Genomic DNA, 17,821 nt, shown 5'->3' on the forward strand with positions numbered 1-17,821 from the left:
AAATATTAAAGCTGCAGTTAGGTTATTCGTAATGTGCTTGTCTGAGCTATAAGATATATGGAGCAGTGATGAATCAATGAAAGTTTATGGGGGCTTATTGTACCTCTGTAAGGCTAGGTTCACATTGCGTTAGAGCAATCCGTTTAGCGCTAGCGCTAGCGGATTGCGCTAACGCAATGTTTATTTAGGGGCCGTGTTTGGGGTCGCGTTAACGTCCCCACTCTCACAGATCCCCGATCTGCGAGAGCGGGGAACGGACCTCGGGCGCGCCGCGGACGCTGCAAGCAGCGTCCGAAGCGCGTCACAGAAGAACAGCACATCACTAGCGCGAGCCGAAAAAGGCACGCGCTAGTGATGCGCTGCAGGAGAAATTGACATTGCTGTCAATGGGCACGCTAACGGACCCGTTGCACGGCGTTAATTGCGACATTTTCGCCGTGCAACGCTGTCCGTTAGCGTGCACACATTAACGCAATGTGAACCCAGCCTAAGGGTGCTTTCAGGCATCCATTTAGTGGCTCAGTCGGGGCTTTCGTCTGACCCCCCCGTAAAACAGGATGCAGACGTTTGTGCCATAGACTATAATGTTGATGGCAGAGCAGTCTACTGCGTCTGAGTGTCCACCTCCAGTAGGCGAACATGCACGAATGAGCGCACATTCACTCTGCCGGCACCATGATAGTCTACGGCCCCATGCGTCCGAATCCCATTTTGTGGTAGGTTTGGAAGCAAGCCCAGTTGGGGCCATTGACAGGATGCCAATGTAAGGAGGAAGACCGGGCGGCAGGTACCTGCATTATGGGTCCGGAACTGCTGAGGCTGTGTCCCATGTTGCCCGGGGGAAAGTATAGGGAACCGGACAGGACCCATGACCTGGGGGAAGGGGCGATGAGAAAAAAGCGCATGAAGGGAGACACAGTTTCCCGCCGTCAGGGAGAGTGCAGAAGTGTGTGCAGCGCGCTCCGCACCCAGCGCAGCAGAGTAGAGACGTGCTGCAACCAGGTTTACCCGAACGTTCCAGCGGGACAGTAGCAGAGGAGAGCGCTGGGCAGCGCTCGTACGGAGAAGTGTGGGCCAGCTACAGAACACTGAGGAGCGGTACCCTCTGCTGGCTAGTGCGCATCAGCTTGCTCTTGGTACAGGGACTCCTGCAGCTTCCTTCACTTTGGCTGCACAGGCTTATGGACTATAGGCTCAGGGGGTAACACCGGAGACTGCCCGCTGCCGCCAGAAGTTGGACCGTTAACAGAAGACCCCATCTGAGGACTCTACGCTGGCCGCTGCTGGTACTACAACCCCCATTGGGCTGTATATCAAGGAGGACCAGCAGGAGTCACAAAAAGTGTTGTATAAACCTCAGATGTTCGCATTAATTCTTATTCTTCCCGTAATTCCTGCTTACAGTTTATTAACTCGCTACGAGGAGATTATCTTCATCTTTACTGTTAAATTAAATAATATTGTTACACCGCATTGCTCTGCAATCCCTGTGTACTGCATCTCAGCACCTGCTTACACCTAAATGCAATGTGAAAGCACTCAAAGTCTTCCATTTCATACACTCTTCCATTTCATGCATTTCTTCTAGAGAACAATACCTCCATAATACAGTGGCATATGGAGGCTCTAAATGGATCACATGGCGCACCTCTGTATAGCATCTGTGCATGGCACGTACAACATTCCTTTACCAATCTTATCCCAGATATACCAGGGTTTAAAGATAAACTGTACATAACGTAAGTGTGAAGGAGCTGAACCTAAAGTAAAACAATGTATCTTCTCCCACTTCATACAATAATTAATAGATGTTTAAAAATTCCAACTACAAATGTAATTTAATTAAAAAACTCGGCCGCATGGTTTTAATCACAACAATAAATGGTTTACTGTATTCTTAATGAACTTCCTGACCTTTAGGAGAATGTGTGCTGTTTAAGCAATTTGTATGCATTTAATAATTTAAACTAAGGGAGAAAACAGCAGCGTGGTTCAATAAAGATGAGAATATTTATCTGTCTAAAAGACAGTTGACATTTTATTACCTTGACACTAGATCTGCCTTTTAATTACATAGTCATTAGTTTTGCGAGTTTTAATAAAGGCGCATATAAGATTCAAAGCTATTTCTTACTTTTGTATATATAAACGGTCAATAAACTGTGCAAGCTTATTAGCATTAAGAGGGTATAAAGCAGATGACACAGCAGGTTACGGTATTCCAACCACACAAACATAATATATAGAAAAAAAGGTGAATTCATGGTTTCTAGGTAAACCGGTGGTAACATATCTTGCTATGCCATATCAAATATTGGGCACCGTTTGCTGGCAACTTACAGAAACCTCCTCCATATATTAAAAAAACTGGGGCAGATCTATTATCATTACCTGGACTAAAGACAACATAAACCTAGAGAGGACAGGCAAAACATGGGCCAAGATTATCCCAATGGGGTTCCTTGTGTGATAGATCTTGCACATCTTGATAGACACGTCTCTAACGTCAGTCATCTCTTGGTTGGCTTAACTTTATACTAGCATTTTATGACTAAATTATGTATCTTAATCTGTTAGTAGGATCAACCCTCCTAAGCCGTCTATACGGACATGTAGGTCATAGGAAGCTGAATAAAATGACACCTTGATATCTAGGATCTGATGTCTTATTCCAGAGATCTCCACATATTTCTTATATGTAAATGAGCTGTTAAGCATTATGGGATGGACACTTAACTGCATGAGACTCTGCCTCCAGAGATTTTTTTTACATGAAGGGGGAGTTACCAGGGTGATGTGTAATAGTTACCACTGTGATGTGTAATGGCCGCTCTCTGCTCTCCTGATCTCAATGAAGAGCTATGTGTGATTATACCTGACATCTGCAGGTTCCGCTCAGCTTCAGCTTCCAGCTCACAGGCAGCCAGTGTTGGAATATTGTTACAAAACAGCAGAGCTGTGTGCGATTATACCTGACACACATGCAAATTCCTCTCAGCTTCAGCTTCCATCTCACAGGCAGCCAGTGTTGGAATGTTGATGCAATACAGCAGAGCTGTGTGTGATTATACCTGACACATCCGCAGGTTCCTCTCAGCTTCCATTTCACAGGCAGCCAGTGTTGGAATGTTGATGTAATACAGCAGAGCTGTGTGCGATTATACCTGACACATCGGCAGATTCCTCTCAGCTTCAGCTTCCATTTCACAGGCAGCCAGTGTTGGAATATTGATGCAATACAGCAGAGCTGTGTGTGATTATACCTGACACATCGGCAGATTCCTCTCAGCTTCAGCTTCCATTTCACAGGCAGCCAGTGTTGGAATATTGATGCAATACAGCAGAGCTGTGTGTGATTATACCTGACACATCTACAGGTTCCTCTCAGCTTCAAGCTCACAGGCAACCAGTGTTGGAATATTGATGCAATACAGCAGAGCTGTGTGTGATTATACCTGACACATCTGCAGGTTCCTCTCAGCTTCCATTTCACAGGCAGCCAGTGTTGGAATGTTGATGCAATACAGCAGAGCTGTGTGCGATTATACCTGACACATCCGCAGGTTCCTCTCCGCTTTGTCTTCCATTTCACAGGCAGACAGAGCTGCAATATTATTACAGCACAGCAGAGCTGTAAGAGCTACAGCAGCTAACATGACTGATGAAGAGACCTAAAGAGTGATTTGTTTCACTACTTAGATCTGTATCCACTGGGTAAAAACAAACACCAAATTTTTCCTGTAATAAATCAGTACTTTTGATGACAAGAGGGCTCACAATAATTTTTTGGTATCCTAAGGTAATCAGATGGTTGAGTGTTGGTGGTCTGTGATAACAGTCGGACATTACTGTCCCACTGTTGCAAGATTTACCCACATGCCCATTAGATCATGGCCAAGCCCAGAGAAAACATTTCACAATGACAAGTCTAGGTACTGCTCCTGCCACAATCATTGGTATATTTCTACTGATCCTTTGATTATCTGCCAGTTTGTAAAACGTTTTATTAGAGGTTGGAACTCCATTATACTGTGATGGTTTGCAGTGTGCCACTCTCCTATATACATAATGATCTGTATTGTGGTAAGGGATAGAGGGCTGATGTGGAGTCTGTCATGGTACAATACTCCTTATGTAATGCATGTCTGCAGATTGTCTATAATAATGACAGTGCTTACCCCAGGTAAAAATGTAAAGATGTTGTACTTCTGATTTTTTATAGCATTTCTTGGATATTTTTCTTCACATTTCTCTGGACATCCCAACCACACAGTTCTAGCTTTCAGTTCTTTCCTTCTTCTGCAGACATGCATTAGCCAGTCACAGCAACTACAAGACAAAAGAAGAAAAAAATAAATTTTAACAGCACTTTATGTACACCGTCTACTGTGAACGGAAAGACCAATAAGTATGTGACCACTGCTTGAAGGGGTACTCTCACGTTTCAAATGGATAGGAGAAAATGTCATGATCTCTGGGGGTCCAACCACTGAAACCCCCACCCATCACAAGAATTGGGGCTCTTAAGAGCCCAGAGTGCATGAAGAGGTGGTTTATAATGTACACTGCCCCTCTATTCATTCTTAATGGGACCACTGCACTCGGCTGGTATTAGGCACACCCATAAGAATGAAGACGGCTGAAGTGCATGATTGACCACTGTTCAATTCACACATGGCTGTTCAGAGCCAGATTCTCAGGATCAGTAAAGGTAGCAGCAGTCAGAGCCCTCAGCAAGTAGGAACGTATCCCCTATTCGATTAATAACTTCAAACCTTGAGAATATTTTTCTCAATCTGGTCATGAAGATATGAACAGATGTCAGCAATGGGCACCACCAATCACAAGTACCATGGAGCAGTTTTAAGAGATCTTTGGATCTCCGATTCGGTTGTTAGAGGCTCCCACTGAATTCCATACCTCTGCAGATGCAACTTGTAAAATAGCCTTTATTTCTGTACAATTTTCTCACTCCTGATCTATGAAGAGGTGCACACCTCTTCATGAATCAAGAGTATCCGACTGGAGTAAGATTTCTGGTGTAGGGAATTCCACAGGTCGTCATAAATTACCTTCCCCCCTGTACTCCCAACCCACCTATTTTGGCATAGCTAGAAGAAACCAACGAGAAACTGACAAAAGTTAAATACATTTTTGTGCAACTTCAGGCTATGTGCCCACGATCAGGATTTTTACAGGGTTTTTTAGCTTTTTTTCCGCGGTTTTCCGCTGTTAAAACGCTAAAAAAAGCTTACATTAAGCATCCCATTATTTTAATGCATTCCGCAATTTTTGTGCCCATGTTGCGTTTTTTTCCCGCAAAAAAACGCATTGCGGAAATAAATGCAGCATGTTCATTAATTTTGTGGAAATTCTGCGGATTTGCCGCTATATTATTGTATTGTGAAGCTCCGGAAAAAAACGCGAGAAAAACATTGTGCAGATTTCCTGCGAAAGGAGTCCGGTTTTGATCAGGAAAATTCTGCGAACAATCCTGAACGTGGGCACATAGCCTCAAACTGCACAAAATTTTGTGACTTTAAAAAAAAAAAAATTGCCAGAATTCAGGCAAAATTGCTTTGATGAATCAGGGCCTTAGGCTATGTTCATACACAACGCTTTTGCAGCTTTATTTTCTACAGCCAAAACCTGCTCTCTTGGCAGCAAAAAAGGAGCAAAACCTGTTCCTGCACTTTTCAATTGTTTTCTATGTGTGAAAATAAAAATGGCAAAATGCTAAAAGAATTGACAAGCTGCAGATTTCAAACCACTGACGTTCTCAGATTCAGTCAGGAAAAAAATACATGCATGTGAACTTAGCCATAGGGCGCATTAATACTGTGCAAGGAGTAGCGGTAAACTACGGCCCACCAGCAGCATGTTTGGTGGGCAGTTATTTAATAGCCAGTTTATATATGAAGACTGCACTTCCAATGCGCAGAACGATCAGGAATTGATGACAGAGTGTGCGCAGGCTGCGATTAGTCATGGCAGCACAATGCTGCTCTGCTTGATGTTGTGCTGCCGAGAAAGATGATTTTTTGGGGCAAACAAAAAAATAATTTCACCTGATTTATAAGCAATTTGCTCATTCGTTGCGTGATTGTTAACATTTTAGACTGTATGATTATCATGAAACGAGCGTTCTAGTAATGCTCATTCACCACGATTATGCAGTGTCTGTGTTTCACAATTTGTATTTATTTTTTTTTATAACACAAATGCATTTTACAATTTGTCCCCTTTCTGTAGCAATCATTTTTAAGTATCTGACATGTTTTTTTAAATGCGGGTGGGGCTAGTAAAAACTACTGGGATTGGCATTGTTTTGGGTTTTTTTTGGTTTGTTTGTTTTTTTAAACTTATTTTATTCCTTTGTCATTTGTTTCACATATCTGCCCCCCATAAGATTATATAAGACCTTTGAGAGGCATTTTAACAATTATTTATTTAATGTTACTTGGTAGCCCCAGTTACAGTGGAAATGCATAGGAGAGCTAACTGGTCTCCTAGTACACAGCAGCTCTTGCTCCCTCATTAGACCCCAAAATCACATGATCGCTGGGTCAGGAAGCAGACACGTGTAAATCATGGATGGCTAACTCTGATACACAGAGGGACTAAATTAAAAGCTTGGGCAAAGTCGAGGGCCAACCTTGATATTACAATAACTATGTACTATATTACAATAACTATGAACCTTTTGGAAACAAACCTAAAGGCTAAACCTAAAGCTGTTTTTAATTACAATTGATTACGTACATGTAAATTAGTGGATCTTAAAGTAAAATGCTGTATAATATAATATGTTATGTAAGAGTAGTAAAAAACATGTGGCCCAATGGACTAGTTTAAATATGCAATAACAAAGGATAAAAAAAACTTTCAATAACAGATAATAAAGTATGATGACAAAAAAGTACCCTAAAAACACAGTAACATATCCCCACAAACGGTATGATGCTCCTACTATACCCCCTTAGGATGCTGATACAGTTAACAGCACGATGCTGGGTGGATGACACAGAAAATATACTCACCCTGCGGGTCAGGGTAAGCACAGCGGTTGTTTAGTACTGTGCATACAGCAATCAGGAAGGCAGAGATGGTAACAAACCATCCCTGCCTTCTCTATGGGGAGCCAGGCTATGTCTGACACCTGACTCTCCACTCCCGCAGCTTCACTACTATTCAGTGACGTTTTAGAACATCGCTGCAAGCAGAACACGGTTCGCCCCGAAAGAAGTCTATGAGTTGTCCGCAGTCCGTAGTTAAAAATTCTATATTTACATACAGCAAAAAGAGGCTCATGTCACAGGAAAGGTGAGATGAAGTAACAAGAGAAAAATAACACCAGATTCAGGAGAACAGTCACATTGAGTCACAAGTCCTCTGTAAAGTTTATTATTTTTGTGAATTTTTGAATCATCCTCAAAATAATTCCTTGCTATAAATGTAACATTAAACTCATCATGGAAACTTACTTTAAAGGGGTAAACTGGCGTATAAAATGTATTTTGTAAAAATATCTAGCCTTACATCCTAACCACTTTTGTAATTTGACAAAGGTAGTGATTCACCTGCATAGTGCATGGTCAAAAAGCTCAAAGCAGAAAGTCCAGTAAGAGACCATAACTGCCTTCTCAGGAAACTGGGGTTGCACTCATTAACCCCAGTGTCCATCAACCCTCCTCAAACAGGACGTCACAGAGAGGTGACACTGTAGTTACTCAATAGTTTCTTGTGCTGCCACACCCTTTGAAGACGTCCTGGATGATGCAGGTGAGTGCAGTGTTGGCCGTCTGACTCCATCTCTGCTGCCACCGTAGCTTCTGTGATAGATGTAGTCAGGAAGCAGAGATAAAAGTAAGGAGTGACACCAGCCCCTGATGATGATTTGTTTGAGGGTGAAGCTAGAAGCTGTGGGGTGGTGCTGGTGTCACTCACTGCTTCTATGTCCGCCCCCTAATAACATCTTCTTTCACAAAAACTAAGGCAGAGATGCTGGCGCTGCACTCACATCTACCAAAACATCCATCACCCAGTATCTAGGACATCTTCAGAGTGAGCGGTGATCTAAGAAACTGGTGATTAACTGCAGCTCTGCCCCCAGTGACATCCTGTTCCAGGAGGGGCGATGGATGCTGCAAGGCGCGAGTGCAGCCCCAGCTTCCAGAGACATCACATTTGAAACTTCTCTCAAATGTCACAGGAAGTACAATAAAAAAAAAACAACACCACACATTTAGGGATTAGATAGTAATAAAATACAAGAGTGGTTAGGCTGTAAAGATATATATTTAGGGAATACAGAAAATACATTTTAGGTGCCAGACCACCCCTTTAAAGACTGTGATTAAAGTCTAAGAGTGTTACAGCTGCCTCTGTATTTTGTACGGATAATAATTATATTTCAGATTTTCACTATGAAGAAAGAAAACATTGAATTACCGGTATCTTAAAAGTTTCAATAAAATCATCTGCAAGTCACAGTTCTAGTCCGTGGTTAAAACGACATTAAAACAGTATTCAAATCTCTATAATCAGAACATAAATCTAGTCATTTGCTTATTCTGAAAACCCATAGTTTCTTCTACTGAGCGTATATGTGTTGTAATGAATATGAAACACAATATAAATGAGGTCACATTTTCCTAAATCTCTTAAAAATATGGTAAGCACAGTACAGCTGTGTCAAGGGTATGTAAAGCCGTCAGATTTCATTGAAATGGACTATAAAGTCCTTTCTTCCCAACCCTTTGAAATGCAATGCTATAATGTAAAGTGTGTAGCCCAAACAATATTGAATTGTGACAATATTTTGCTTAATTTGCAGATGATGTTTAAAAAAAAAAAGGCAGCTGGTCCTGTCATGCGAGAGCAGTAATACGTATGAAAGAGAAAGATCTATATGCAGCACAAGATGAACAGAGTTCAATAGGTTCCAATTATCTAAGGATACTCCCTTGTTTAGGAACATGGCCCATATTTGCAGAAATGCACTGATGAGCTGTTAATTATTGACATGTGAAAGTCAATAATGAATTCTCCGATGGTGCAGTTTTTTCTTCTCATATGTAGTTATTGGTTTCTGCTCAGACGGTATCTTAACTGAATCCTAAATCTTCTCTCCCTATGTGTTTTATAACTTGGCCCTGCAGGAAAAAGATGGAACAGACGAGTGTTTGTTACCTTTATTACACGCCCCGCTTTGTAGACAGTGCAGAGTTTTCGTCGTTTTTTTTCTTGCTGGACAATTTGGTTAGAGAAACAGCAACAGTGGAGATGCATTGTTATAGGAGATGAGCTTTATTTCTCCTTTCTTTCAAGCAATCCCATGAATAATTAACAAATCACAATTAGCTGATCCATCTTTGGCATAGGTATACGGTTTATCTGTGCTTGGGAAGAGTATATGGCTTCATCTAAGTTATCAGTGAAGCTGCATAAAGTAGATAACCATTTTTGCACGTTAGGAGTGTGCGAGTAAAATGAGACGTCCATAGCAAGTCAGATATTTCATGTTTTATTTCCAGGGAATGGGAAATTTACTGTTAGGTCTATAAAAGGGCTCCTTTCTTAAACATGTATTCATTTAATTTGATTGACATTGCCAACACCCATGAAAAACAGCCACAGTGGTGACCTCAGCGGTGCCAGCACAGGCACATGTTTTGCCAACATATCAACTCTGGACCAGGAGGAACAGAGACCAATGAAGCATCAGTGTGTCAAGGGATTGGTAAGGAGAGTATCAGTCATTTTGCTATTTTCATCATTAAATTAAAAAAAAAATCATGGGGTTGCGTGACAACTTCAAACACAAACCTTCTCAGAGCAAATCAATATCCTAATTTTCTGCACCAGACTTGTGGTACTAGGTAGTGGTAAGAAAAAAAGATTGTCAGGATGCTGGTCCAAAGGCCACATTGATAGTCTGTAGCTGCTGGACCAGAAACCAGCAAACCCTTGCCTACCTGCCAATATCCCCAGCATCTGTTCTAAGTCGTATCACCGTCACGATGTTACCGTTGCGTGATTATTTATAAGAGGCGCCAGGGATATCACCAGTTAGGAGAAGGTTCTAATGAACCGAGGTCCTGAAGTTTTTTCTTTATCAACAGTAATACTAACGTATAACTTGCTGGTTTATGGTCTTAGATTTTATTCAAACAGCTGGAACACGACAGAATTTTAGATTGTTTTTAGTTTTTTTTTTTGCTACAAGTGAACAGACTATTCCTTTGTGTTTTACTATAATATGCTGCAGATTTGGGACAAACATTCGCATCTGAACATACCCATAAAACTATCACACATTGGAGCTAGACCTGTCTGTTACTTGAGTGATCTGGTGTCGGCTGCACTGGCATCACCGCTCAGCACAGTGGTCATGTCATGTTGACTTGACGTCACCACAAGAAAGCAGATAGTCAGGCTCTGTGGGTAAGGTTGGCTTTATTTGTTAGATTTATGTCCAAGAAGCCAATGGAATAAAATATACTAAAATCGGACAGTTGAGAGACAATTCTGAGAAGCACGCACATAATCACAACCATGGCACTTTAGTATGGCCATGTTACGCCTCTTGGGTAATCAGGTCCGGATAGATCTTAGTTTGCATATGAGAACCCACTAATGTGATTCAGAAAAGGCATGCAACAGATGTGTTGTTTTTTTTTTTTTAAATGGGTTTGTCTCTCTTCTCCTGCAAATTTCCAAATTCTAGCTCTTTAAATACGATACATCTGAAAGCAATAGAAACTACTTAGTAAACTCAAGTTCAATGGAGATGAAGATATAATAATTAAAGTTTTAAAAGTGAATTTATATACAAATGCATAATATAACAACAAAAAAGTATATAAAAAACATAAACACTGGAATGGTCTGTGGCAGTATATCCATTACATCATAAGACAGATCAGTCAAAGTAATAAATTCCACATTTTATTGCTGACATTTTAAAAGTTCTTCCTACCCATTCTGAGTGCAATCTCCATTTCTCTGTTCTCAATGGGTGGTATTGCTCACATTTATAGGACAAGGAATATGAATCCACATAGATTACTTTGTAGGGTCATTAGAGATACCGTATTTAAAGATTGTTATCCCATTGCCTTATAGCCAAGTACCTCACTTAAACTGAGCAGAAGACATAAATAGTAATACCAGCGTCATAACTGCAGAAACTTCACATAATGTAGGTACGATATTAATGTATACGAATGTTCACAGACATAAGTGTCCCCTCACAGATAATGAGTAAACGCTATAGCCATATCCACAATTTAGGGCACATACAGTGGGAGAAATAAGTATTTGATCCCTTGCTCATTTAGTGAATTTGCCCACTGACAAAGACATGAACAGTTTATAATTTTAAGGGTAAGTTAATTTTAACATTGAGAGATAGAATATCAAAACTAAAATCCAGAAACTCGCATTGTATAAATTATATAAATTTATTTGCATTTTGCAGTGAGAAATAAGTATTTGATCCCTCTGGCAAACAAGATTTAATACTTGGTGGCAAAAAACCCTTGTTGGCAAGCACAGCAGTCAGACGTTTTTGTAGTTGATGATGAGGTTTGCGCACATGTCAGGTGGAATTTTGGTCCACTCCTCTTGGCAGATCATCTCTAAATCATTAAGATTTTGAGGCTGTTGCTTGGCAACTCGGAGCTTCAACTCCCTCCATAGGTTTTCTACAGGATTAAGGTTTGGAGACTGGCTAGGCCACTCCATGACCTTAATGAGCTTCTTTTTGAGCCACTGCTTTGTTGCCCTGGCTGTATGTTTTGGGTCATTGTCTTGTCTGAAAACCCAGCAATGACCCATTTTTAATGTCCTGGCGGAGGGAAGGAGGTTGTCACTCAGGATTTTATGGTACATGGCTCCATCCATTCTCCCATTGATGCAGTGAAGTAGTCCTCTGCCCTTAGCAGAGAAACACCCCCAAAATATACTGTTTACACCTCCATGCTTGACAGTAGGGATGGTGTTCTTTGGGTCTTAGGCAGCATTTCTCTTCCTCCAAACACGGCGAGTTGAGTTAATGCCAAAGACCTCAATTTTTTTCCCGTCTGACCAAAGCACCTTCTCCCAATCACTCACAGAATCATCAAGGTGTTCATTGGCAAACTTCAGACGAGCCTGCACATGTGCCTTCTTGAGCAGGGGGACCTTGCGGGCACTGCAGGATTTTAAAGCTTTACGTAGTAATGTGTTACCAATGGTTTTCTTGGTGACTGTGGTCCCAGCTGCCTTGAGATCATTAACAAGTTCCCCCCGTGTATGTTTAGGCTGATCTCTCACCTTCCTCATGATCAGGGATACCTCATGAGGTGAGATTTTGCATGGTTCTCCAGATCGATGTCGATTGACAGTCATTTTGTATTTCTTCCATTTTCTTACTATTGCACCAACAGTTGTCTCCTTCTCACCCAGCTTCTTACATATGATTGTGTAGCCCATTCCAGCTTTGTGCAGGTATATGATCTTGTTCATCCTTAGAAAGCTCTTTGGTCTTGACCATGTTGTAGAGGTTAGAGACTGACTGATTAATTGAGTCTGTGAACAGAAGTCTTTTATAAAGGTGACTATGTAAGGGTATGTGTCCATGTTCAGGAAACGCTGCGTTTTTGACGCAGCGCTGAGTCGCAGCGTCCAGATGTTACAGCATAGTGGAGGGGATTTAATGAAATCCCGTCTCCACTGTGCATTAAAAAACGCATGCGTTTTTCCCGCAAAAGCGCACATGCGTTGCATTTTTTCAGAACGCAGCATGTTGCTACAATGAGCAAAACACGCAGGAACACCGCAGGTGACCTGCCAGTGACCTCAGGTGCATTTTTGGTCAGGATTTTACCTGCATAAAATCCTGACCAAAGCCTGAAGCAAACCTGAACGTGGACACATACCCTAAGACAGCTGTCTTTAACCCCTTAGTGACAGAGCCAATTTGGTACTTAACCCTAGAACGCGTACCTGGGGCCTCGCAGGCCTGCTAGGTTACTTGTTTTCTATTATCTGTAAAACTACATTAGTTAGAATTTTGAAACTCAAGGTAATCCTCAGGTATATAGTTGTTAGTAATATCCAGTTGTTCATATATTTTTATGTTATAGGCATCTCGTATAGCAACGCTTTTTTTGTGACTACCCCAGATTCACGTACCTGGGGCCTTTGAGGCCTGCTTTGGTTTACATGTACTCCTCAGTCTTTTTGTCTGTACTGTTGTTGGGGAAGAACCTATGACTCAGTCTTTATGACTATTGGTCGATGGCTGTTGCTGGGAAGAGTGTGGATTCTGCCTGACATGGTCCACCAATTCCACCAATAATGAAGCACAATGCACAGCGACCAATCTACGAGAGTGTATTCGGTTTCTGCAATGAGGCAACAATGGTGTCCTATAAAGCCAAGAAAGAAAAATCTGTGATATTACTGAGCACAATGCATCACGATTAAAGTATTGACACCAATGACAGGAAACAAAAACCTGAAATTATACTTCATTATAATAAGACAAAAGGAGGTGTCGACAAGATGGACGAAATGATTGCTGAATATTCGTGTAAAAGGCAGACTAAACGTTGGCCTGTTGCCCTTTTTTCCAATATCCTTGATGTGTCAGCCCTCAATAGCTATATTGTTTATTGTCAAACTAATCCAGAATTCCATGCCAACAGGAAAGACAATAGACGTATATTTTTGACAGAACTTTGTTATGAACTTTTGATGCCTACTATGCTAGAGAGAAGCAGCACAAAATGCTTATCAAGGCAAATTACAGAGGCAATGATCCGATGTGGAATATGCTTTCAGGAACAGCCAGAGCAAAGAGATAAAAAAGAAAGCGCTGCTATATTTGTCCAGCAAAGAAAGAAAGAAAATCGGAGCGTTTCTGTTCTACTTGCGGACAAAATGTATGCAGGGAACATTCTGAAGAAAAAACAATATGCAAGAATTGTCGGGGGAATATGTAAAGTGGAAAATAAATATTCCTGCACCAAGTTTGCTACAGACTTTATGTAAAAACTTTTTATAAGAAAAAATGTATCCATCATAAAAAATTGTACTCAGTGAATATATTGGGCGTGCCCGTTTAGTTAAATTTTTGTTGTTTTATGTACATAATTTTTTTGGGGAATTATACACATCTTAGGCTATGTTCCAAGTAGCGCTGGGGTTCACCAGAATGTGATCCATAATGGATCTGACCTCCTGGTAACTCCAGCTAAGGCTGATGGAATGCCGGGATTCCACCAGCCTTAGCTGAGGTCACCAGGAGGTCAGATCCATTACGGATCCCCTCCTGGTGGACCCCAGTTCTAGTGGGAATGCATCCTTACTTTGCAAATTTAAAATAAACTTTGAAAAGTATTTTTATTTGAGTTATTCCATGTTATTTGCACACAGGCCTAAAAGGCCCCAGGTACGTGAATATGGGGTAGTCACAAAAAAAGCGTTGCTATACGAAATGCCTATAACATAAAAATATACGAACAACTGGAAATTACTAACAACTATATAGCTGATGAATACCTAGAGTTTCAAAATTGTAACTAAAGTAGTTTTACAGAATATAATAAAAAAGTAACCTGACAGGCCTGCGAGGCCCCAGGTACGCGTTCTACCAGCCTTAGCCGGGGTCACCAGGAGGTCAGATCCATTACGAAATCCCGTCCAGGCGGACCCCAGAGCTAGTGGGAATGCATGCTTACTTTCAAATAACTTTGAAAAAAAAATTTTTTTTAGTTATTCCATGTTATTTGAAAACAGGCCTCAAAGGCCCCAGGTACGTAATAGTGTAGATTTCTATGGTCACGCATTCTAGGGTTAATGACCGAGCCAATTTTAACAATTCTGACCAGTGTCACTTTAAGAGGTTATAACTCTGGAACGCTTTATCGGATCCCACTGATTCTGAGATTGTTTTTTCGTGACATATTGTACTTCAAGATAGTGGTAACATTTCTTCGATATTACTTGCGATTATTTATTGAAAAAAATGGAAATATGGCGAAAATTTTTAAAATTTTGCAATTTTCAAACTTTGTATTTTTATGCCCTTAAATCAGAGAGATATGTCACAAAAAATAGTTAATAAATAACATTTCCCACATGTCTACTTTACATTAGCACAATTTTGGAAACAATTTTTTTTTTTGTTAGGGAGTTATAAGGGTTAAAAGTTGACCAGCAATTTCTCATTTTTACAACACCATTTTTTTTTTAGGGACCACATCTCATTTGAAGTCATTTTGAGGGGTCTATATGATAGAAAATAACCAAGTGTGACACCATTCTAAAAACTGCACCCCTCAAGCTGCTCAAAACCACATTCAAGAAGTTTATTAACCCTTTACGTACTTCACAGGAACTGAAACAATGTGGAAGAAAAAAATGAACATTTAACTTTTTTTTGCAAACATTTTACTTCAGAACCATTTTTTTTAATTTTCACAAGTGTAAAAACAGAAATTTAACCACAAATTTTGTTGTGCAATTTTTCCTGAGTACGCCGATACCCCATATGTGGAGGTAAACCACTGTTTGGGCGCACCGCAGAGCTTGGAAGTGAAGGAGCACCGTTTGACTGTTTCAATGCAGAATTGGCTGGAATTGAGATCAGACGCCATGTCGCGTTTCGGGAGCCCCTAATGTGCCTAAACAGTGGAAACCCCCCACAAGTGATACCATTTTGGAAACTAGACCCCTTAAGGAACTTATCTAGATGTGTGGTGAGCACTTTGAACCCCCAAGTGCTTCACAGAAGTTTATAACGTAGAGCCGTGAAAATAAAAAATCGCATTTGTTTTCACAAAAATGATTTTTTCACCCACAAATTCTTATTTTCACAAGGGTAACAGGAGAAATTAGACCACAAAAGTTGTTGTGCAATTTCTCCTGAGTACGTCAATACCCCATATGTGGGGGTAAACCACTGTTTGGGCGCACCGCAGAGCTTGGAAGTGAAGGAGCACCGTTTGACTTTTTCAATGCAGAATTGGCTGGAATTGAGATCGGATGCCATGTCGCGTTTGGAGAGCCCCTGATGTGCCTAAACAGTGGAAACCCCCCACAAGTGATACCATTTTGGAAAATAGACCCCTTAAGGAACTTATCTAGATATTCGGTGAGCACTTTGAACCCCCAAGTGCTTCACAGAAGTTTATAACGTAAAGCCGTGAAAATAAAAAATCGCATTTTTTCTACAAAAATGATCTTTTTGCCCACAAATTCTTATTTTCACAAGGGTAACAGGAGAAATTAGACCACAAAAGTTGTTGTGCAATTTCTCCTGAGTACGTCAATACCCCATATGTGGGGGTAAACCACTGTTTGGGCGCACCGCAGAGCTTGGAAGAGAAGGAGTGTCGTTTTACTTTTTCAATGTAGAATTGGCTGGAATTGAGATCGGACGCCATGTCACGTTTGGAGAGCCGCTGATGTGCCTAAACAGTGGAGACCCCCCACAAATGACACCATTTTGGAAACTAGACCCCTTAAGGAACTTATCTAGATGTGTGGTGAGCACTTTAAACCCCCAGGTGCTTCACAGAAGTTTATAACGTAGAGCCGTGAAAATAAAAAATCGCATTTTTCTACAAAAATGATTTTTTGCCTCCAAATTTTTATTTTACCAAGGGTAACAGGAGAAAATGGACACCAGAAGTTGTTGTACAATTTGTCTTGAGTACGCCGACACCCCGTATGTGGGGGTAAACAACTGTTTGGGTGCATGGCTGAGCTCGGAAGCAAAGGAGCGCCATTTGACTTTTCAATGCAAAATTGACTGGAATTGAGATCGGACGCCATGTCGCGTTTGGAGAGCCCCTGATGTGCCTAAACAGTAGAAACCCCCCAAAAGTGACCCCATTTTGGAAACTAGACCCCCCATGGAACTTATCTAGATGTGTAGTGAGAACTTTGAATGCCCAAGTGCATCACAGAAGTTTATAATGCAGAGTCGTGAAAATAAAAAATATATTTTTTTTAACAATAAAGATTTTTAGCCCCCAAGTTTTTATTTTCACAAGGGTAACAAGAGAAATTGGACCCCAAAAGTTGTTGTCCAATTTGTCCTGAGTATGCTGGTACCCCATATGTGGGGGTAAACCACTGCTTGGGCGCACGGCAGAGCTCGGAAGGGAAGGAGCGCCATTTTGGAATGCAGACTTTGATAGAATTGTCTGTGGGTGTTATGTTGCGTTTGCAGAGCCCCTGATGTACCTAAACAGTAGAAACCCCCCACAAGTGACCACATTTTGGAAACTAGACCCCCTAAGGAACTTATCTAGATATGTGGTGAGAACTTTGAATGCTCAAGTGCTTCACAGAAGTTTATAATGCAGAGTAGTGAAAATAAAAAAATATTTTTTTTTCCCACAAAAAAGATTTTTAGCCCCCAAGTTTTTATTTTCACAAGGGTAACAGGAGAAATTGGACCCCAAAAGTTGTTGTCCAATTTATCCCGAGTACGCTGATGCCCCATATGTGGGGGTAAACCACTGTTTGGGCGCACGGCAGAGCTCAGAAGGGAGGGAGCACCATTTGACTTTTTTAGCGCAAAATTGGCTGTCGTGTTTGGAGACCCCCCTGATGTACCTAAACAGTGGAAACCCCCAAATTATAACTCCAACCCTAACTCCAACACACCCCTAACCCTAATCTTAACCCGATCCATAATCCTAATCACAACCCTAACGATAATCACAACCCTAACCCCAAAACAGCCCTAATCTCAACCCTAACCATAACCCTAAATCCAACACACCCCTAACCCTAATCCCAAACGTAACCCTAATCCCAA

At 41.1% G+C, this 17,821-nt stretch overlaps 1 protein-coding gene across 2 annotated transcripts in view; it reads right to left on the reverse strand.

Moving 5' to 3' along the window:
* ATP9B (ATPase phospholipid transporting 9B (putative)) overlaps nucleotides 1-17,821 on the reverse strand; it is a 428,187-nt gene that overhangs the window by 349,693 nt on the left and 60,673 nt on the right. For both annotated transcript variants that reach the window (XM_077270058.1, XM_077270059.1), the window contains exon 3: nucleotides 4,179-4,329. In XM_077270058.1, the coding sequence (XP_077126173.1) occupies nucleotides 4,179-4,329 (151 nt within the window). The remainder of the gene's footprint in view (nucleotides 1-4,178; nucleotides 4,330-17,821) is intronic.

This window comes from Ranitomeya variabilis, chromosome 6 (assembly GCF_051348905.1).
Source record: "Ranitomeya variabilis isolate aRanVar5 chromosome 6, aRanVar5.hap1, whole genome shotgun sequence".
Lineage (NCBI taxonomy): Eukaryota > Metazoa > Chordata > Amphibia > Anura > Dendrobatidae > Ranitomeya > Ranitomeya variabilis.